Source organism: Cibotium barometz, chromosome 24 (genome assembly GCF_041138505.1).
Source record: "Cibotium barometz isolate CiBa-2024 chromosome 24, ASM4113850v1, whole genome shotgun sequence".
Taxonomy (NCBI): Eukaryota; Viridiplantae; Streptophyta; class Polypodiopsida; order Cyatheales; family Cibotiaceae; genus Cibotium; species Cibotium barometz.
The window spans coordinates 36,365,621-36,387,948 of record NC_141069.1 but is presented as its reverse complement, the minus strand read 5'-3'; the positions used below and the strand labels follow the sequence as shown (position 1 = coordinate 36,387,948).

At 44.3% G+C, this 22,328-nt stretch overlaps 1 protein-coding gene across 5 annotated transcripts in view; it reads right to left on the bottom strand.

Annotated features, from left to right (window-relative positions):
- LOC147625242 (uncharacterized) overlaps positions 1-22,328 on the bottom strand; it is a 29,002-nt gene that overhangs the window by 5,705 nt on the left and 969 nt on the right. For 3 of the 5 annotated variants that reach the window (XR_015268942.1, XM_086818517.1, XM_086818518.1), the window contains exons 2-4: positions 21,923-22,100; positions 645-763; positions 192-298 (exon numbers count right to left, since the gene is read on the bottom strand). Coding sequence is in view for 4 of the 5 variants with exons in the window: in XM_086818517.1 (XP_086674643.1) it covers positions 192-298; positions 645-763; positions 21,923-22,058 (362 nt within the window). In the remaining variant the exon portion in view is untranslated. Of the gene's footprint in view, positions 1-191; positions 299-644; positions 764-21,922; positions 22,101-22,201; positions 22,222-22,328 lie in introns of those variants that run through there. The other 2 variants (XM_086818515.1, XM_086818516.1) reach the window with 2 other exon arrangements.

Genomic DNA, 22,328 nt, shown 5'->3' with positions numbered 1-22,328 from the left:
GGCACTGATGCATGCATGAAGTATTCCCATTGATATGATATGGCACTTACTCCAAGTTAGAACAATGTGTGAAGTACCACACTGCCCAGGAGGAGGCAGATTCCGACACCTATAATGCAGTACATAACCCTGGACCCACTACAAGAAAGAAAAAGACTTGCATTCTGAATCAATGAGCCTGACTGACTTACTTTCGGAAACGAACATTTACATCCAGACCAGTCACAAGGTGATGAAGCAACGGAATAGCATCAGATATGTTTTGTTGTTGATTGCGTGCATACTCCTCATCTTTATTCTGTGTATTTCCCCCCAAAAAAAACATGTTAAAAGCATGCAACATCGATGCCCATGCTTTATACTTAAAGTTGCAAATAAAAATTACTCATGCATAAACCATCATACTCCAAAATTAAACTTCCGTGAAATATCAACACAAAGATTACTTATCCAAAAAAACAAATTTAATGTTATTACTTATGCCTGATATTACAAGATAGGTGCATCGTATGTATGTATGTATGTATGTTTGCATGTGTGTATGCATGCATGTGCACGCAGAATATGAATGGTGTGCACACGTGTTCATGTGCAGAACAAGTATGAACAATGCAATGTCATAAGCAGTGAATCAACTAGTATACCTCAATGTTACTGTTGGAATCAAGAAGCCTCTCAGCCACCCAAGACAGCAACCTAGATGATGATATTTCCGCAACATCTGGACTCAGGCTTACATTATTTCGCAGGAGTAAAACATTGCCTGCATAATCAAACAAGCAAATTTAACTGCAAAGCTTGATCAAAAAAGAAACCTATGCACCATAAAAAGATTAAAGTAAATAATAATTTAAATTTTTTTATATTCTTTTCATTAAGACAATTAAAGAATTTAAAATTTGATATTCTTTTCTTTAAGACAGTTAAAGAGAGGAAAAAGAAGCAGAGGACAAAAGGTATGAAAGATCCCACAAAATATCCCACTGAGAACTTGCACGAATCCAAAGTTGCTGAGCTTCTAGCAAGGCAAGGGCAAAGAGAGCAGCAAAGCACGACAGCTCGAGGGCAGAGGTGCTGCCAAAATGCATCCAAAATTTTGACCGCCGCCATCCTGATTATAGGAGCCTATAGAAGGCACCCTGGGCCCTTCCCTCACAATTGCCACACCAGCTGATAGCAACACACCATTATGTTAGACAACTGATTTGGTTTTATGATGACACTAGACTAATGCTGATTGCTCATTATTGGGGATTTCATCAATGGTGGAGAATCCATGGGAAGCCAGCCTTGAATAGGCCTTTGTCCTGCTGTATTTGAACCCCCACAACAGCAAAACATCATCCTGGCATGTCTACCGATCCATCATGTCCACATAAATCAAAGTCTTTTTTAGATGATCATGCCCTATTTAACTGCCAAATAGATCTTGTCCCATCTTCAGAAAAGGAAAGGCTATTCTCACCGATCATGTAACATGCGGAAGAACTGCCTGTATTAAGAACTGTGCAAAACGCAAAGATGAACAGAGAGAAGAGAGAGAGATGTTGCTGTAACAGTGTTTTCTGTATATATGTAACAATGTGTACATAGATCCTATCCAACATGGCCTCCAAAAGGAAAACGCCTAAGCCTAAGACCTGTCCCACCTATTAGGGATCAAATGACTAATGACTGAATTAGCCCTTGCTATTTATAGGCTCATGGAATTGCCCCTACAACTACCCTTGCTCCATTCCTTTGACACTCATGTGTCCCAACCGGCTATGCCACATAGAGATTTCCGGCAGCTCGGTTGCATTTACATTAGCATGGTGACAAACATTAGCATGCATCAAATAAAGAGTGTCCACCTTAGAGCCTCTGGCAACAACCAATGAGCCCTTACTAATCTTCCACTTTCCACCACCAAATGTGGTAACATAACCAGCATCATCAAGCTGTCCAGTAGAAAACAGGTTCTTCTTGATCTCAGGCACATGCCTGACATCATGGAGCATAAGCTGTGAGCCATCTGAAAACACAAGCCTCACATCACCTCTGCCAAGAATCTGGCATGCATGGTTGTCACCCAAATAAACTACTCCTTCATTGCCAGCAGTATACCTGACAAACAAGTCTCTGCAACCTGTGACATGAAAGGAGGCATCGGAATCAATGATCCATGAGTGCATACCATGACCATCTCCTGCATGGAGTGAATGGGCATCAAGTGAAGACATGAATAGGACTTCATCCTCACTGTCACCTGCATGTGACACATTGACTTCTTCAATCTTGACTCCACTTTTGCCCTTTGGCTTTGCATCTTTGGCTTCATCTTTGTCTTTGTCTTTTCCTTTGCCCTTTTCCTTTTGATCATTCTTCCATTTGTAGCATTGCTTTTTGAAATGTCCCTTCTTCCACAATAATGGCATTCCAAGTCCTTTCTGGAGCGGGACTTGCTCCTTCCCCGTTCTTGGCTTTTATCCCTTTGCTGGGATCTCCCACGTGCATTCATTGCATTGGACTTTCCAACAGAGTTGTTCTTCCTATTCATCTCCTCTTGAAGGAGAGCACCCTCCACATCTGCATATGACAGCATAGCATTTGAATTGCTAGTGGCTGTCCTGAATGTGTCCCAACTCTCTGGCAAAGTGCATAAGAGAAAGGTGGCTTTGAACTCATCGTCCATTGCCAACTTTTGATTGATGACTTGGCTGACAACACCATTAAACTCATTTAGATGGGCTGTCATAGACGCCCCTTCCTTCAGTTGAAGACCTATGAGTTTCTTCAACCAATACACTTTGCTTGAAGCACTTTGCTGGGCATACAAGTCCTGCAATCTTTGCCACATTCCCCAAGCTGTCTTCTCTTCACGTATGCTGAAAAGTAAAGAGTCTGACACAGACAACATGATGGTGGATCTTGCCAGCTCATCCATATCTTGCCATTCTTCAGCAGTAAGAGAAGCGGGCATTACACCCCTTTCTTTGATGGGCTTGTGCTCCTTCTTCTGGAGCAACACATTATAGCACTGGGTTTGCCAAATGTCATAATTATGTGAGCCTTAAAGCTTTTTGATGTGAAGCAATGAAGAGCTCTCACCTGTGGTTGCCATAGCAATATGCAACCTTTGACACAGTCAATGCCTGACTCCTTGCAAGATGTGCAAACACTGCACCAAAAGCACACAAAGTGCTCACAGTTGTTCTCCCAAAGTTTATCTCCCACTGCGGAAGCACGAATGCAACTTTCCTCCCACTGAATGTGATAAAATCACCAAAATCTGGTTGCTGCAGATTTATGACAGCACCTTAGATGTGCTCTGTTCCCCTTCCAAAGTACTGTACAACAGTACTAAGTGCTCACCAATGATGTACCAAATCTGTACCGGCAAGTACAACAGCTGAAAATGAGCCTTTTCCTCACTCAAATCAATGTACAGCCATGCCAAAACTTGTACAAAGTTGTACCAAATCTGTACCAACAAGTACAGTAGCAATAAATGCTCTCCGGGCTGTCCAAATGAGTGAAAATCAGACCTTGACAGTCCCCACCACTGCATACATCAGTCCCGGACAGAAATTGAGCAAAAGCCCCTTGACTACAAGTGGATTTCTGAGGGTTCAAGGCATAAAAGTCTTCCCTACTGCTTTGCCAAGCTCAACAAGCACAAAATCTTGAAAAGCCCCTTGATTCAAGATCAATTTCTGATCATGAATGGTACATTAATGCACATGAAGGCATCCAGAGTCTTCACAATGCTTCCCCCTGGCCACATATACATCCAATACATAAAAGCCCCTTGATTTACTGGCACATTGAGTGCTTGACAGGCATCAACACATTGCCCAAAGCATCAAATGCCAGTGCCTGCATGCAAATCAACCCAATTGGCACAAAAGCCCTTTGATTTGCACTCCAATTTCTTGCAATTTAGCCCCAAATGTGAGATTGCTCACATCATACAGCATGTATGAATGCCCAATGGCACAATTACATCAAAAGCCCCAAATGTTGACACCCAATTTCCTGCCAATTGACCCGGAATGTGACCAATGTCACCCAATGTTGCCAATTGTGCTCAAATATGAGCCATTAGGACCTGTACCTGCTCAATTGATGATAATGGACATGCAAATCCCAAAATTGAAACAAATACCTTTGAAAATTTCTGATTTCTGTTGCAGAAAAAGGGGGGGGGAGGAGGGGTGTCGTATTTCAAGTTCTACGGGCTTCTGATTTCTTTTGCAGAAAAAAGGTTTCTTGCAAGGCTCATGCGTGCTCCAGGTGAAGCGCGGGTGACCTGCCGCAAGGAGGGCATCCACCCCAAGTTATGAGCTGCTCGCTTGCAAATCTGCGCCAACACTCTCAGTGCCAGAGGGCCTTCACGGAATCACCGCGAGAAGAATCGCCCTTGTCGAGCCCCAGCATGGCCTGTACCTGCGTTATCACTTTCTGCGTCTCGTTCTTGTAGTCCTCCTCGATGTCGGCCAACACCCACGGCGTCTCTGACAGCAGGTACAGCATCCCGGCTATGCCAGACAGAGAGGCCATGGACCGCCTATTGCAAGAAACAGGGGCGCCATTACCGGAAGAAGATGACAACTAAGATGCAGAAGTTGCGTGCGTAACGGATATGGACGAAGAGGGCAAGATAGGCGACACAAGCACAGAGGGCTTCGGAAGAGGGGAGATGAAGCTCGAACACACAGAGATGGGGCGACGGATGGATCTGGAGCTGCCGGAAGTTCATTGGCGACGACAGAGCTACAGTGTGCCGGACGGGGACTGCAGATTGACGTAGAAAGCTGCTTGGCACCAAGAACTCTACGGGGAGGGGGGCTGTAACCTTGCTCTGATACCAGTTGAAGGGAGCTATGGTAGCTCAGCTGAAACAGTTAGGGTTTCATGTGGGAGATACACACAGAGAAGAAGGGAGAGAGAGAGAGACATGTGGGGATAAGTCAACTCACACTAAGCATGAGTGTGTGACTTCCCTATCACACATGTATATTTGCTCTAGTACACATCGTGCACTTAGTACATTAAAAGTACTAAGTGTACTATATACTATAAAACTTATGGGCTTGTACACACTACAAGGGTGGGCATAATGCCTTTACCCCAACAGTGTGCTCTCAAAGTTCTTCGGTACTTGCGTGGTACTCTGGACTTTGGCATCTTCTATGGCCAAGGATGCACTCTTCTTGGATAGTCTAATTCAAATTGGGCTGGAGATCCAGATACGCAGCGTTCGACCACCCGTTGTGTTTTTTCACTTGGGTCTGGAGCCATTTCATGGAGCAGTAAAAAGCAACCTACTGTGGCGCTTTCCTCTACAAAGGTGGAGTATCGTGCGGTTTGTTGTGTTGCATGTGAGGCAACTTTCTTGACCAAAAAGTTGAGGGCACCATTGGAAAGAGCTCGTTGAACTGAGTCAAAAAGCTATAAGCCGCTTTTTCAAAAAGCAGCTCTAGGGCCAAAAAGCAAGGCCCTTAAGTTAGAATCAAGAACTTTGATTATTATTGAAATAAAAGCAAAAGCTAAGTGGTAAAAACAAAAGCAAAGCATGGTAAAAGCAGGCCTCCCCTCAAGTATTTAAAGAACCAAGCACCCTCTTGGTGGAGCATTGAAGAAATCTTGGAGACTCATAGAAGAAACACGTGGAGAACTCCTTGGGAAAAGCAAGAACATCATTAACCCTCTTGTGTGCTACTTCTACAGCCTTTTGCAGCACCAGCCACCACCTCTCCACCCTCTGTGAAGAAGCGCCGCCGCCCAAAGCCGCTTGCCACCGCCCAGAGCCTCCGTCGGTGTCTCCGCCACCCAAAGCCATTTTTGCCAGCGCCGCCGGCATCTCTGCCGCTCCAAAACCGGAGTTTTTGCCGCCCTTTTTCTGGACTTTTTGTCACCTGTTGGTACCTTCCGTTTGAAGAACCGCCACCTCTATTAGTGAAAGAATTGGATTGGGAAGAAAGAGCTTTTTGTGGATACTTGAGAACATCAGTTGGATTCTTTTGATATTGGTACTAGCCCAGTGTAAGCCTTTTGTGGGTCATCCTCGTGGTGAGCTCGGCATCAACTATCTTGTGCCTCGACAACGACCTTGACACGATCTCGACATCAACACCTTTGTTTGATATTGTATTCATTTGTTGTATTGGTCCTGGCTTGGAAAAGCCCGTGGATTTTTCCTGAAATAAATTCCTGAAGAGGGGGCGGGGCCTGTTCCCCGCTCAATGTGGTGTACCGTGTAAATCCCCAATTCCCATCACTCTTTTCCCCTTCTCTTTCTCTATCTGTTGTATACGTGGTTGCATCTGTCACTGCACGCTCCGTTGGGCTTACAATGGTATCAGAGCAGGATTTCTCTTAAAGAAATCTTTTATAGGGTGACACCACCATGTCGAGAGTTGAGGGAGACCAAGGGCCTCAAGAAGGGAATAACTTTGAAGACAACCCAGGACATCCCGAAGAGATCCAAGGCCATCAGTGAGACCGTAGTCATGACATCAACCGAATATCGAGAATTTCAAAAAGGTATCTTCAAGATGAAGAGTTCCTAGCTTGGAGAGCCAAAAAGGAACAAGACTATAGAAGAGCTTAGATGTTCGAAGATTTTATCAAAGATCAGAATACCGAAGCTTAAGGTGTGGAAGCCGCCAAAGCCTACCTACAAGGTAAAGGAATTTCCTTTAAAGAAGAACCTAGAGTCACCCGATCCATCACTTATGGAGGACAGAGAGAAGCTTCCCCCAGACCCATTTTATCAGATATAGCTTCTTCCGATCAAGCAAAAGAGAAGAAGGCAAAGGAACCTTCAACCGGCAAAGCAGACTTCAAGCCAGTAGAGAAAAGCGTAAAGTTTGATACCTTTTTCGGAAAGCAGGAAACTCAGGAAGCTCTATCCTTCATCAAACAGTTTGACACCGCCTTTGGAGGAGAAGACTTCTCCGAAAAGTCCAAACTACGCACAGTTCGTATGCATTTGAAAGATGCCGCCTTGAATTGGTGGCTAAAGGTAGTCCACGAAGGGACAAAGCCTACCTCATGGGCTGATTTCAAAACTATGTTTAACAAGAAGTTTCTTCCTGCTACCTTTGAAGCAAATGTACAGAAGGAATGGGATGAGATAAAGCAAAAAGCAAGAGAAAGTGTGGCCAACATATCTTAATAATTTTTCAGCCGTCTCATTGAAGTTTACCCCATATACTCCTATTCCACCATTGATGGAAATGCGAAAGTTTGTAAATGGATCGCAACCAAAGCTTTATCAAGCAGTCTATATGATGGGACCCAAAACTTTGGAAGAAGCCCAAGACAAAGCCTTACAAGCTGAAGCTCTATATATGCCTTGGATGGTGGGCAAATCAAAGAGTGAGACTCGAGACTCGTTCCAAAAGAATAAATTCAAAGGGGGATCTCAAGCTAGAAATGAGCCACAGGAAAAGATGAATAAAAATGAGGAAAAACCCCCATTGTACCAAAAGAAGCTATTCCGCAAGCAACTTGAGGATTATGTCAAAGAAGGTAAATGTTTCAAATGTGGAAAGAAAGGACATATGGCTACAAAATGCCCTGATAAACCAAGTCAAGAAACCAAACCGCCCCAAAGCAATGCTTTACCTAAAGAACTTCAACATCAAGATGATACTCCACCAGAGAAGAGGCAACTCTTCAAAGCTTGGGGCAAAGTGGCAAGCCCACCCGTACTTATCCACTTCGATAGCGGTGCTACTCACCACTATATCCATCCACGAGTGGTTGAAGCCATGAAGCTCCCTTCGGATAGGTTCGGAACCCCTATTACAACAGGTGCCGCTTTTGAAGGTATGTCAGCCGAAGTAACTCCTATTTTGGGAAAGCTCCGCTTACAGATTGGGGATTATGTGGAACATGAGAGCTTTGTAGTTGGTAAAACTGGACATTGTGATGTAATTTTGGGTATGCCTTGGCATAAGAAGATAGATCCGGCCATTGATTGGGTTGGAAATAAGATTAGGTTTCCTTTTAAAGGCAAAAATGTAACTTTTGATGTAGGAGTTGAGGGGAACTCCATTCCACTCATTAGTCATGTACAAGTTCCTAAAGCAATAAAGCAATCTATTTCCTCGTACTTGATATTTATAAGAGATCCAAAGGAATCTGAGGGTGATGAATCACTTTCAACTCTTGATCATGAAAGGAAAGACTTCTTAAGGAAGTATGAGGATTGTTTCGCAGATACTCTTCCGGGAGAGCTACCTCCAAAGAGACCGGAAGATCATAAGATTGACATCATGCCCGGAAGTTCACCTCCTAATAGACCTCCTTATCGAGTAAGCCAGACTCAACAAGAAGAGATCATGAAGCAAGTGACAGAGCTTCTGGAAAAGGGTTTAATTCGACCTAGCTCATCACCTTTTTGCTCCCCAGTTTTATTAGTTCAAAAAAAGGATGGTTCTTGGCGTATGTGCATTGATTACAGGGCTCTTAATAAGATCACTGTAAAGAACAGGTTTCCTATCCCTAGGATTGATGATATTCTGGATAGATTGGATGGAGCCACTATTTTCAGCAAGATTGACTTGAAGAGTGGATACAACCAAGTCAGGATTGTTCCAGAGGACATTCACAAGACCGCATTCAAGACAACCTTCGGACTCTATGAGTATTTGGTGATGCCTTTTGCTCTTACCAATGCTCCGGATACCTTCAACCGAATGATGGAAAGAATATTTCAAGCACATAGAAAGTTTGCAGCCACTTTCTTTGATGACATTATTGTACATTCAAAGAATGAAGAAGAACATCAAAAGCACTTGGATATGGTATTCCAAGAATTGCAGAAGAACAAGTCGTATGTGAATGGAAAAAAGAGTGAGTTCTTTTTGCCAGAGATTCACTACTTGGGCCATATAGTATCCAAGGAAGGGGTCACGATGGATCCAGAAAAGGTCAAGGCTATTGTGGAATGGCCAAAATTGAAGTGGTTTGCTGTGGTAGCAAGTCCACTTCATGATTTGACAAAGAAAACCGTGGGATTTCGGTGGACCAAAGCTGAAAAAGAATCCTTTGAAGCATTAAAATTCTATGCTAGCAAAGGACCAGTATTAATTATTCCAGATTTGTCGAAACCATTCGTGTTAGAATGTGATACTTCAGGAAACTGCATTGGAGCAGTCTTGAACCAAGAAGGCCATGCCGTGGCCTATGAGAGTCGAAGACTTCAAGGAGCCGAGAATTTTGCACCTATCTACGAGAAAGAATTGATGGCTATCATACATGCTTTGAAAATTTGGAAGCATTATCTTTTGAGTCTCATAAAATAACAAATAAATGGTATATCCCAAACACACTAAGATGCATAAATTCTAACACTTTTCCTAACAGACTTAGTTCAAAGATTGATTGCTATTTGCATCTTTGTAGGGAAAGCTCCATTCAATCAAAACAAGGGCCTCATGGTAACTAGGACCAATTCTGGTGGAAGGAGGGATTTCTATGAAGAGATGATTCCGAAGACAATGGATATGCTGAACCATGAGTTTGAGATGACAGACTTGGGTTTATGCATTTTTGTTTAGGGATTGAGGTCTGGCAAGAGTCAGGTAAAATCTTCATTTCACAGAAAAAGTATGCTTGGGAGATTCTCAAAGCGTTTGGGATGACAAACTGCAAGCTTGTGTCTACGCCAATGGAAGTGAACATGAAGCTTTCTGCAGAGGATTCTTCATCACTTGTTGACATCATGAAGTACAGGAAATTAGTGGGGAGTTTGATTTTTCTCACTAACACTAGACCTGATATCAGCTTCACAGTTGGTGTGTTGAGCAGGTTAACAAGGCACGAGAGAGTCATTGGAAGGAAGTGAACCAAAGGAAGGTATTGTTCCCATTTCGACCGTTGGTCATGGCAGTATGATTTGAGAACATCAAAGGCCAATTGATTGTATATTTCTATTTGGCCATCTCTTTGTGGATGGAATGCATTGGGCGACTACAAATTAGTTCCAAAATTGTCAAACAATGCTCCCCAAAAATGGGACGTAAAATTAGAATCTCTGTCTAATGTAATTGTTCCTAGCAAACCACCAATGGGATACCAAAACCGAATGAATAAGTGAGCTATGACCTCGGCTGTGATTGATTGCCTACTTGCATGGAATGAGCATACAGAACTTACTGAATCTGTCCACAATTGTAATACACTGTGTGTTTCTAGATCTAGCTGAGGCGGGAATAGGGCTTACGAAGTCCATACTAATATCGTGAAAAGGCCCCTCAAAAATAAGGCCTATTTTGTATGAGAAACTTTCACCTTTTGACATATCCAACATGCTTGGACATGTTGGTAGACATCCCGGCGCATTTTAGGCCAATAGAATGACCTTTCTAACTTCTACAGGGTACTGTTGATTCCTATGACCTCCAATAAGAGAGTCATGGGCATCATGGAGAAGGACTTGGTGCTTTTCTTTGAGTACACAGAGACAGTTCTTGAAAAACAACCAACCATTCTGTATACTGTAGTGGACTCGTTCTGAACTGATATTGAGTCCCGAATTCTTCCAAATCCAAATACTGTGCCTTCATACTGTCCAAGTCTTTGCCTTGAATTTCCAGCACAATGGACTCTTGCAATGTTCAAATTGTGCCTTTTCGACTAAGAGCATCAGCAAACGGGGTTGTTCTTACTAGGGACATTCCCCCAAATTGTCGGAACAATTGACTCCATTTGGATTGCCTGGCACTCCATTGGGCATTGAGCATGGTTTGCAACCATTTAAGTGCCTGGTGATCTGTCTTAACTATGAAATCTCTCCCGTAAAGAAAGTGGTTCCAATGTTTAAGCGCGGTCATCAACCCCAAAAGCTCTTTGATTGTGGGTATAATAAGGCACACGGCCTACCATCTTGCTATAAAATAGCTCCAATGGCTAGCTTACTGTTATCGGTAATCACCTCAAAAGAATCATCCCATGATACCAACTTCAAAACTGGTGACTAAGAGGCAACTTTCTTCATTGCCTAAAATGCCTCTAAAGCGTTGCTCATGACGGACACTTTCTGACGACGAGTCTTCACGTCCTTGAGCAAGTCGGTGAGAGGTGCTACAAAGTCAAAAAACTAGTCCATATACGTGTTGTAGACCTAACAAAGACCCACAAATGAGCGGATTTCCTGGGCTGTCTGGGGAATATCCTAACTAAGAATGGCTTGTATCTTTTCAAGATCAAGGCTAATACCTGATGAACTGATGATGTATCCCAGGTAATGGTTTTCGAGTACTCCAAACTCACTCTCCTTGGCATTAATAAACAACTCATTGTCCGGCAAGAGTTGCAAAACTTGTGCCACATCTCGCTCATGCTGCTCTTTGCGGTCCCTGAGAAGATAAGGACGTCACCTAGGAAGATGAAGACGCATTTGCCAATGAGATCCTGGTGAGTCCAAAGGACATCACCACAAATTTATAGTAGCAGTGCTCAATCCTAAAGGCGGTTTTTGGAATGTCGGCCTCAAAGATCCAAACCTGATGGTAGCCACTCTTAAGATCCAAACCTGATGGTAGCTACTCTTAAGATCTATCTTTTGCATCACTGAGTCGTTGTAGGATGTACTCTATTCTAGGCATGGGGAATCGACTCTTAACTGTTAGCTTATTTAGCACCCTGTAATCCACACACAAGCGTGTGGTCTTATCCTTCTTTTGGACAAATAGGATGGGAGCGGCAAATGGGGAGGCATAAGGTCGGATAAATCCAAACCGGAGTAGCTAGGATAACTGCTACTCCAGCTCGCTCTCCAGTGCCTTAGAAAGGCGGTAGGGGAACTTACTAGGAGGTTATGAAGTATGCGATGGTCCTGGCTGGGAGATTGGGTGGAAGGTCATCTTGTAGCATAATGTTGTTGTATTGAGACAAAAGACCAACCATCCTCTGCTCCACTACGGGTGCTGTCTGAACTACATTAGACTAAGAGTAGATTCTTATGGCTCATTGGGCGTGAATATGGAAAATGAGTGGAATTCCAAGAATGCTCCGATCCCCGCGAATGGGCTCAAGAAAACCTTCAACGATAGTGAAAGTGTCCTCCCTCCAATCAGGAATGGGTGTACACTGTCTAAAAAACCACTGGATCTCGAGGATCATGTCGCACCCTAAAAGAGGGGAGACAATGAAATCCCGCTAGGATGTTGCCTTCTAAACCCAAAACACAAACTGTTGAACTTTCTGAGAGATGTGTGTATGTAGACCAGGTGTAAACTCGTCCACATCTAGATGATAAGAAACCAAGGTACAGCTCATTTGTTTTGCCAACTGTGAAGAGAAGGCATCTTCAGAACTGCCCATGTCAAAGAGGACAATGAAATGCTGTCTCCTTGCAGTGCCATAGGCACGGATGAGAGCCTTCTTCTCTCCCTTAGCCTCACCCTCCTGCTTATCATCAAATACCACTAGTGACACTGAATTCAAAGGAGGCAATAGTTGAACGGTATTAGAGGTGGATGGCAGAGGTGTAGATGGGGATGCTCCGATCGCTACTGTGGAAGTGGATGTGTAACATGCGGAAGCTTCGGGGGAGATCGGTAACTTCAATGCTCAAAAATCAACACACTCGTCGGGACGAAAATAACGCACAAAACTGAATGTAGATGTGTAGAAAAAATAGAGAGAGACGGAGACGGAGTCACTTAATGTTGACTTTATTGATTTATAGAGACCAATCGACGGAGAGACTTGAACCCAGGTGGGTTCATGTCATCCCAAGGGCAATTCCACAAGAGAGAGAAAGAAAGAAAGAAAGAAAAGATTTTATTAACTTCTTCCAAAAGACCGAACTCGGCCTATGAGACAAATCGGAGTACCTGTATGGGGTATCCTCTGTCATCCCAACAAAATGAAAAAGTACTGAACAAAAAAAAAACTGAATCTGGGTGTGCAGGGGATGGAGCTCTACTACTAGGAGAAATGCAAAGGTATATGCATGGAGTATACAATCATGATATGCAACCTAGCTAGCTCCATCCTGTACCATACTGGGGGTATAAAATGGTATACATCAGTGAAGGGGGTGTCCACAGCTCCCTGAAGAACATGCCTGGGTGTGCTCTGAAGCGGGCCAGTCGCTCCGCACCCTCTCTGTGAAACTGAGCTCTGATCTCTGTCATTTTATACCATACTGGGGGTATAAAATGGTATACATCAATGAAGGGGGTGTCCACAGCTCCCTGATCTCTGTCATCTCTCTCTAGTATAGGCGTGGTGTCCGAAAGCCAGGTGTCCTTTGTCTCTTGCGGGCTCTGAGTGTCTCTGCTCTCTAGAGAGTAATTCCCTGCTGTGTAGGGACTGGGAGTGGGATGGATCTCTGAAAAAATATAGTAATCTATGTCTGTCGTCCCCCCTCTGGAGCTGTCTGAGCCTGTAATGATGTCTCTCTGTGACGCTATATGTCTAGAATGAATCTCCCCAGTATGCGCTGGTCTGCTACCTCAAAGATCTGGCGTAGGGAATGTGGCTCTCTAAATAAAATGGGATCTCTCTCTCTCATGGCTGTATATGCTCTACATCTGCATACGCAGTCATCTTTTGCCTTGTCGCGGACAGAGGCAGAGTACCGGGCTGTTTGTGATGCTGCTTGTGAGGTGGTGCGGATGCAGAGGTTGCATTGCAGGTTTGGGCTTCCACCCATGGTCATCCAGAGGCACTTTGTTCGTGAACAGATCGTTGCTGATGACATCTTGCTAGAGTTCTGTTCGACGGAGGACAGTACGGTGGACCTCTTCACGAAGTCGCTCTCTCAGGATTTGCTCAAGCGGCACCCCAGCTCCCAGTGGTTGGTTTCACAGCCAGGAGCTGAGAGGGGGTGTTAGAAGTCATCTCCTGTCCAGTTTTATACACCAGGGCCTTTGTTGTGGGTGTGCCCGCCCTTATCAGGTGTTTTATCATTTTTCCTCACTCCCCGCATTTTTCCCCTATTTTTCCCATTTTTCTGTGGCTTGGGAGGCAGCCCTGAGTTGGCAGGAGGATCCATTTGCTGGCCGACTACATCAAATGTGTGTATTGGAGCTGGCCGACTGTACTTGATGCAGTCGTGGACCCTCAAAGCTGGCCGACTGGCTGCATGCTGCTGGCCGACTGTAGATGCAGTCGTGGAGCCTTTTTTCAGCAGGCCGACTGCACATGTGGGGGCATATAAATAGGCCCCCACCCCCATACCACTCATTGTATCATATCGGGATCTTCTTGTGTATATCAGAGCAGAGTTACACGCCTACATCTCTCTCTCTCTTGTGCTGTTTTTCTGCATGCGTTTTTTGCTCGTGTTCCCAGATCTGGTCATCATCTCCGCTGCGTATTCTGACAGGTTGAACCACCCTGAGTGAGTTTGTAAAGCTTGTCCTCAAGATTGGTCATATACTATGGTGGAAGAAAACGAGCTTTGAGATCAGCCAACGAAAGTAGCCCAATCAAATTGGAATTGGCATGTGATGGAGTTTGTGTGAAGTTGTGACCAATGCTATCACCAAGTAACAGCTTCCCTAGTGAGTTGGGGTGCTGCCACATGGACTATCTTGTGAATCTGTAATCTTTGCTAATGGAAAATGTGCTTCAAATTGATGAATGAACTGAGTAACACCAACATGACCGCACTTACCACCATACTTACTAAAATTTGGAGAGGTTTGTATGACGGTGGTGGTAGGTGCAATGGAGGACAAAGTATTCTGAGCCATCTTGGGGAGGGATGCCATAATCTGTGTCATCGTTTGCAAATGTTGGATTTTGCATAGCCACCCAGCTAAGTCATTGCTGAAACTCTTGATCAGCAGCTTCTCAACGGCACTGGTCTTCCTCATACTTGAGTGTGGCTTCCTTATACCTTTGCTGTATCTCAATGTATTTTGGGCAAAGCCTATTTATGGGCATTTATGTATTTTCTCCATGTTTAGATGGTCGTGGAGCAATCGGCCAGTTCTAGGGGCTGCCAACTAGTTCCCAGAGTCACTATATAAGGGCCTTCCCATTATTCACTTTATCATCCAATCCCTTGCACAAGTTCTTCACAGTCTTGCCGGCTAATTGCCATTGTAAAGCCTGTTGCTAATATAAAAGGTGATCTTGTCCACAAGCTCTCTCTACTCTCTCTCTTGTTCAATTTATGCTTCCGCCTGTGCATTCTCCAACATGCTATCACTCGCTTAGGTTCAGGCTGCTCCACTATTCTGCAAATCTGCCCGCCATCTGTTTCTAGTGCCTTGCATTTTCTTCCATAACTCCTCCTGGCTATAGATCAGTCTCTAACAGTAGCTGTGTTTCACTACTTTGCTGCGTTTTTTTGTCCAGCCAGCCCTCAGGTTGCTGTCGGCCAGTCTTCTTGGCTGTGTTTTCTTCTACAGAGGCAAGCGTTGGATTTTTTGGCTGCGTTTTCTGCTCCGGCATCAGTTGTTGGTGAGTTCTCTTGCATATGGTGTTGCCAGACAAGTGGCACTATTTTTTCTTCTTCCTCCACGAGTCCCTGCTCTTCTGGTAGGAGGTTCCCTAAGAGGAGTCTTGGAGAGCTGAGATCTGTGTTCTTTGTTGCTGTGGATATGGCTTCCCCCTTGTACAAACAAGAAAGACAAGTTGAAAGGACCCAACTATGCCCATTGGAAGCTGCAAATGCGGATCTGGTTCATCCACAAGGGTTTGTGGGATATTGTTCAAGGCACTGAGAAGAAGCCCGAGTGTCCTCAGAACTCCAGGAGGTGGACTCAAGATCAAAAGAATGAATTCCTTGCGGAATTACAAGACTGAGAGAATCGAGATTCGAAGGCCCATTCAGTGCTTGTGCGGAGCATCACGGAGAGAGGTCTCACCGACCGTGCAAATTCTCACCAATGCTCCTTAGGTATGGTCTAAATTGGAGAATCTCTTTGCTCGAGATTTGTCAATGAGGGCAGTTACCTTGCAAGGGCAACTCTACGGTTTGTCATTTCCTGTAGACAGTTCCATGCAGTCGTTCCTCACGAAGAACAAGGTTATCCATGACCAGTTACTAGCAATGGGTGCTACTTTGTCCTCTGCTCAGCTGGCTGCACTTATCTTCACCAAGCTTCCCCCGAACTATGATGTGATTTCTCGATCTTTGATGTGCCAGGTCACATCCACTCAGTTGAATTTTGATGATCTTAGCTCCCTACTCTTGGAGGAAGAGTCCATCCTCGTTTCTCAGGGTAAGTTGAAGATGTCTCTCAACAGTCCTGACCAGGCACTTTCCACAGTTCAAAAGAAAGGTCGGAGTCACTACTCTTCTTGCGGAAAGAGAGAACATATGTCCAAGCATTGTTTGTCCAAGAAGAAGAACAAGACCAAGGGCAAGTCTTCATCTCAGAAAAAGGGCAAAGACACGACACACAACAGTGATACAAATTCTTCTAGTACCACTTCTAGGGCTCCCAAGGCGCTTCCAGCTCAAGAGGACCCAGATAGTGTACTTCTCTAGTATACATGCAGTTCCCCCCATGTGCTTCCACCCAGAGGAGGCTTGTGGACGGGAGAGGGGGCTAATTACAACTCCACATGTGAACCATGATTCGGAGTTTCAAGCATTAGACATCTCGCAGGACATGGTTATCTTTTGTGTAGCAGAGATTAGGAACTAGATCTATTCCGAGTTCATTATTCAAGGCTTTTGGGATGTGATGTGTTTTCCATCCACTGTTGGGGATTATGGGCACAGTGTGTCCAGCAGCTCATCATCTATTCTTGGAGTTCACTGCACACTTGTGTGGGAATTCGTAGCCAAGAAAAGTTCCTTGCTATTCGTAGTGGCATTTTGTTTCGAGAAAACAGATTGGCAGATGCTCTCTCCGAGGTGATTCCAATATTCCCGGTGCTGGAGAGTCCATGGTTGCATCTTCATCAGCTTATCTTCTTCAGACTCTTGCACACTATGAGCGACAGAGGAGGTGTTAGAATTTGGTGCATCTCAGTGTATTTTGGGCAAAGCCTATTTATGGGCATTTATGTATTTTCTCCATGTTTAGTTGGTTATGGAGCAATCGGCCAATTCTAGGGACTACCGACTAGTTCCCAGAGTCACCATATAAGGGCCTTCCCATTATTCACTTTATCATCCAATCCCTTGCACAAGTTCTTCACAGTCTTGCTGGCTAATTGCCATTGTAAAGCCTATTGCTAATATAAAAGGTGATCTTGTCCACAAGCTTTCTCTACTCTCTCTCTTGTTCAGTTTATGCTTCCACCTGTGCATTCTCCAACAAAGGCCTGGGTGTTTTTTTCGGACCGTTTAACCATCCACCGGATGCTCTCACTTCTTTAGGTAGCCGAGTCCAGTCACCAACCTAATGCTTTGATACCAATGTTACATGCACTAAGGTTGATCGTGGTACGGCACAACAGGGCCTTCTTTATACTTTTATGTGGTGAGATCTTTAGCATCCAATTCACAGAGTAGAGAGAGAGAGAGAGAGAGAGAGAGAGAGAGAGAAGAGAATATAATTCAAGTACACGACATAGTATTGGGTCCCAATTACCCATTGAAGGGGGCCCCCTGCAAACAGGAGTATTGCACGCAAGAGTATTTGCTTATATTATTTCTTTGGAGAACTTATGTACAATGCTTGAGAACAAGCGATATGACTACCCAACGCAAGGATGAGGAAGACCGTTCGTCGACTAAGTATCCACCAATCCAAGGCACTGCAAAAGATTGTTTGGGCCACTTATGCAAGTCCAGATAGCTGTAGGACTACACATATGCTGGTTGAATATGTTGAAGAGGAGCTTCAATATTTTGTATGGAGTTGATAGGATGATTTGGGCTGATATACTGCTCAATGCTTTGCTGAAATCTGAATGATGAATGAGGGAATGAGGCGCCTGCTTTTATATGGTCTAGGCTGCTGGTCGCTTCATACCAGAGGCTGTCGGCCTGTTTTAATGGACAAAATATGCTGTTTTTCAGTATTAAATGCTGCACTTTTTAGATGTTGATGTCCCTAGACCTGGCCGACCTGCTATTGCCTTCTTCCATGCTGGCTGACTGTTGCTCTAGGCTTCCATGGTTGGCGGACTATAGGTAGGGGCAGGTGTAGGCAGCCGACTAGCTGCCTATGCCCCTCCAAGGCCTTGATTATGCCCTTATGGGCTGCCATGCTTATAGGCATTGAGCTAGCCTTCAGCTTTCCCGTAGAGCAACTAATGCAATCATATGCTTGACCTAGACTATGGCTGACTTCTACATGATTTATCTGATGAATCTCCAAGTGGGTTAAGAGGACGGACTCCCGACTGACCTCTATGGCTTGGAAACTGACCTACCTAGCTTGTGCCTGACTGTCCTTGGACTGAGGGCTCACAATGGGGTCATGGCATACGACAAACATTCCTTAAAAAAGGTATTATTCTGTAAATGTTGCACTGATGATCATGCTAGTGTGTCACTTTGTACCCCAGTGCAGGGTGCACGTGACACCATACATGCATGTACTCCACGAAAAAAAGTGCGAACAGGAGGCACCGATAGCTTTGCAACAACGAGTCACCTAGTGACTAGCTAGCAAGCACTCGCACAAATAGTTTGGTGCGATGGCTGAACTGTGAAGTGGATTGGTGCTAAGGTTTTCCTTTATGAGACTCGTTACATTTCAGCTTTTCCATTGTATCCAACTCCAACCTTTGCGTTACAATGGAATTGGATTGATAAGCAAGTTATCTTATCAGGATACTGTCATTTCAGTAATAAGGATCCACTAGTGGGTTTCCACACTCGGTTAGGTATGGACCAAGAACCTTATGCAGATCCTATGATGGATGTGATATGCAACCTTATGCAGAACTATTCTTTCAATGGAATAGAGAAGAAATTGCTTAAAGTGCTTGCTGAAATTTGCAAAAATGATAAAGGAGAGAGAGAGAGATAGAGATAGCACACGGCACACTCGATTGGGTTCCAACCACCCTCTTAAGAGCCCCCACCTATTTGCCAAGTGTATTTACTTATGTATTGCAAAATGTAAATCAAGTACAAGATTGACTTACTGGCTGTCCATAAATAGTGAACAAAGACACCTTGGGGACTGTTTTGGTCTGAATGGAAGCTCTATTTTGGGGCTGATTTGGGGCACTTTAGGGCTTCATTTGCTCTCTGAATATACCCTGTTGCTGCAGCTCTCTGGCCGGCCTGTATGCTGCATTTTCTTGCTGCTGTAGGCCGCTTATGTGCTACACATTTTGCTCCACAGGTGGTCGCCTAGATGATGAAGATATGCTTGATCTCTATGCTCCCCTTATGCAAGCTGTCAATTACCTCTTCATGCTTGGCAAAATGCCTTATCTTTCTCAACACTCTTCTCACTGGGGCAGTGACACTTGGCTATACCAGTGATATCACTGCTTACACACACAAATGAGTGGCTATATAGCCCTTGTTCACACACATTAGCACACATTCACCTTTAAGTGGTGCACACACATACACTCATAAGGAGTGTTCACACACTAGAGCTCCGAATATCCAACATTAATCCTCTAATTTAGGCATTGACCAGTTCATTTTGTCCAAGGACCTGGCCTACTACAGTCGGGTATTGGTAGGGGCAGTTCCATGAGCCTAAAAATAGGCAAGTGCAATTCATTGTGTTTTCATCTGATCCCTCATAGGTGGGATAGGTCATAGGCATAGGCCATGATTGGCTAGGAACTATGTACATCTTGATACATACATAAAGAAATCTCTCTCTTCTCTCTGTTCATCTTTGCGTTTTTGCATAGTTCTTAATACAAGGAGTTCTTCCTCATGTTACATTGGTATCAGAGTCTGGTGAATTGGTGTAGATTTGGAAAATGCACTGTACAAAAGTGGTTGTTTTTGGTCCAGACAAGAAAACACAGCCGAGAGGTTCTTCAACATCAGTATCCCGATGGTGCCAGAATGAGGGTAGCCATAGGGGGGATGGCCCTTGAGCTCACACATTGCAAGATGATTTATGCCCTTGGCTGGCTGCTCTTATATAGGCATCAAGAGCTAGGGTTGGCCCTAAGATTGCTCTCAAAAGGCGTGCCCTTAATGTTGCATGCGCGGAAGCCTTGCTGTCCTGATCCACAATCCTAAGCCTGATTAAGAATAAGATGCTAATTAAACATATTTAAGACAGAGGAGAAAGAAGAAGAGAGAGATTGGTGTCATGGTTTTTCTTGTATTTCATATGGTACAAAAAGGTGGCTTAATGAATGTACATGGCTGAGGGCCCTACTACATAACTTCTACTAATGACTAAGAATGCTTATATGATGAAATGATTGAATGCTTGAACTGATTTATGGCTTCATGCTTGTATATGCTGCTCAGGTTCAAGTCGGCCAACAAAAGTGATGTCGGCCAGTAGCAGTAGCTCTGGACAAATATTCATAATGATATGCCTTCAAATGCAGCACTTTCACTTAATACTGCCGATTGATGCTAGCCTTCAACATACTGAAACTGCCTACTGCTAGCGTCCCAGGGCTGGCTACGGACTACTGGACTACTGTTGTATGACTACCAACTGGTCCCGGCATCCTCCAATGCCGCACATGATGATGGTAATGTTGTTGTGCATCCTCCAATGTTGTAAATGATGATGGTAATGCTGTTGATGGTGATGATGATGAGGCTAATGATGATGCTGATGCTACTGATGTTAATGCTGCTATTGTTGATGATGATCCTAATGAAGATGGTGTTGATGACCTACCTGCATGTCCTAACTGATGATTAATCAAGGATTAAGGCTGTTCATGCTAGAGATTAACCATGGCACGAACGTGCACGTGACCTGCTGAACTTGATGACAAGGTGGTAACTCTGTCATCCTTCCTCTCTAGACTGCTAGAGACTTTGACTTTGACCTGCTACTTTAATTAGCTTTGACTGTTCCATTGTTGTCCCCATGCTTGCTTTTCCCTTACCCTTAATGCAAGGCTTCTACGCATGCAACATTGGTATCGGAGCATTCAGGCTTAGCCCACCAAGCAAATCCCAAGGAAGGTACACGGTTCCAATAGAAGAATGTAGCAGGGTGGCAGATGGAGTGGTCTGCAAGAGGCAAAGCTAGAGGGAGCACTCCTTGAGGGTATGTACGCATAACCAATACATCATCGAGCTCTCAGATAGGCCTAGCAACAGGCATGATCAGTTCCGGCAAGTGACCCACCCCTGTTGTATTGACCCAAAGCCCTAAGCCTGATTAAGAACAAGATGCTAATTAAACATGTTTAAGACAGGGGAGAGAGAAGAAGAGAGAGATTGGTGTCAAGGTTTTTATTGTATTTCATATGGTACAAAAAGGCAACTTAATGAATGTACATGGCTGAGGCCCTTGGTCAGCCCCAAAGCGGTTGACCTCTCGCCCTACATAACTTCTACTGATGACTGAGAATGCTTATATGATGAAATAACTGAATGCTTGGACTGATTTATGGCTTCATGCTTATATATGTTGTGCCGAGGTTCAGGTCAGCCAGCAGAAGTGCTGTCAACCAATAGCTGTGGACAAATATTCATAATGATATGCCTTTAAATGCTGCGCTTTCACTTAATACTGCCCAATTGATTCTGGCCTTCAACATACTGCTGCCGCCTGCTGCTAGGGTTCCAGGGCTGGCTGCCGACTGCTGCCGTATGTCTCTCACTCCCAGCAGCATGTGTGCCTGTGTCGTTATATGTGTGCATGCATGTGTGTGTGGTGGCATTGCATGTGAAAGTGCCATCTTTCAGATTCATTGTTTGTTTTGCAGCCGTTACCAACAAAGTTCTACTAACGGTGTGTAATCATGTCAATTGTTGCGACATGTGTGGAGAGGTGTCCGCTTGACAATGGCAGTAAAAATGAAACACATGAGCTCTTCATCAACTGTAAATCTTGTAGACGTTTTGTGATTGGTAAAAAGCTCCAATGGAGGCACTCACAAATGGCAAGAAGAGGGCATGGGCCATTGTCGTTTTGTAGAATGACTGGGACAGAGCGGCCAAGAAACTGCACAGCCTTTGTCTTGTAAACTATTTCAGCCTCCTGGTTCACATTTTCATGGGAAGCCATTACCATTCAGTCACTGCTGAGCCCACCTGCTGCCCTGGCATATAAAAACTTCAAAATCACCATTGTAAACAAAAGTTAGTTGTGCATAAAATGCAGAATCTGATATGATTTGTTTCAATTATTATTGGTTAATATGCACCGATACCAACCCTTAAACATGATTGGCAACGCAGCCAGGCACACTGCACACAGTCTACCCTCACCACTGCCATGCACCCAACCCCAGCATTCCTGCCAAACTGACCCACCCTCCTTCCCCTAAACATACAAACACAC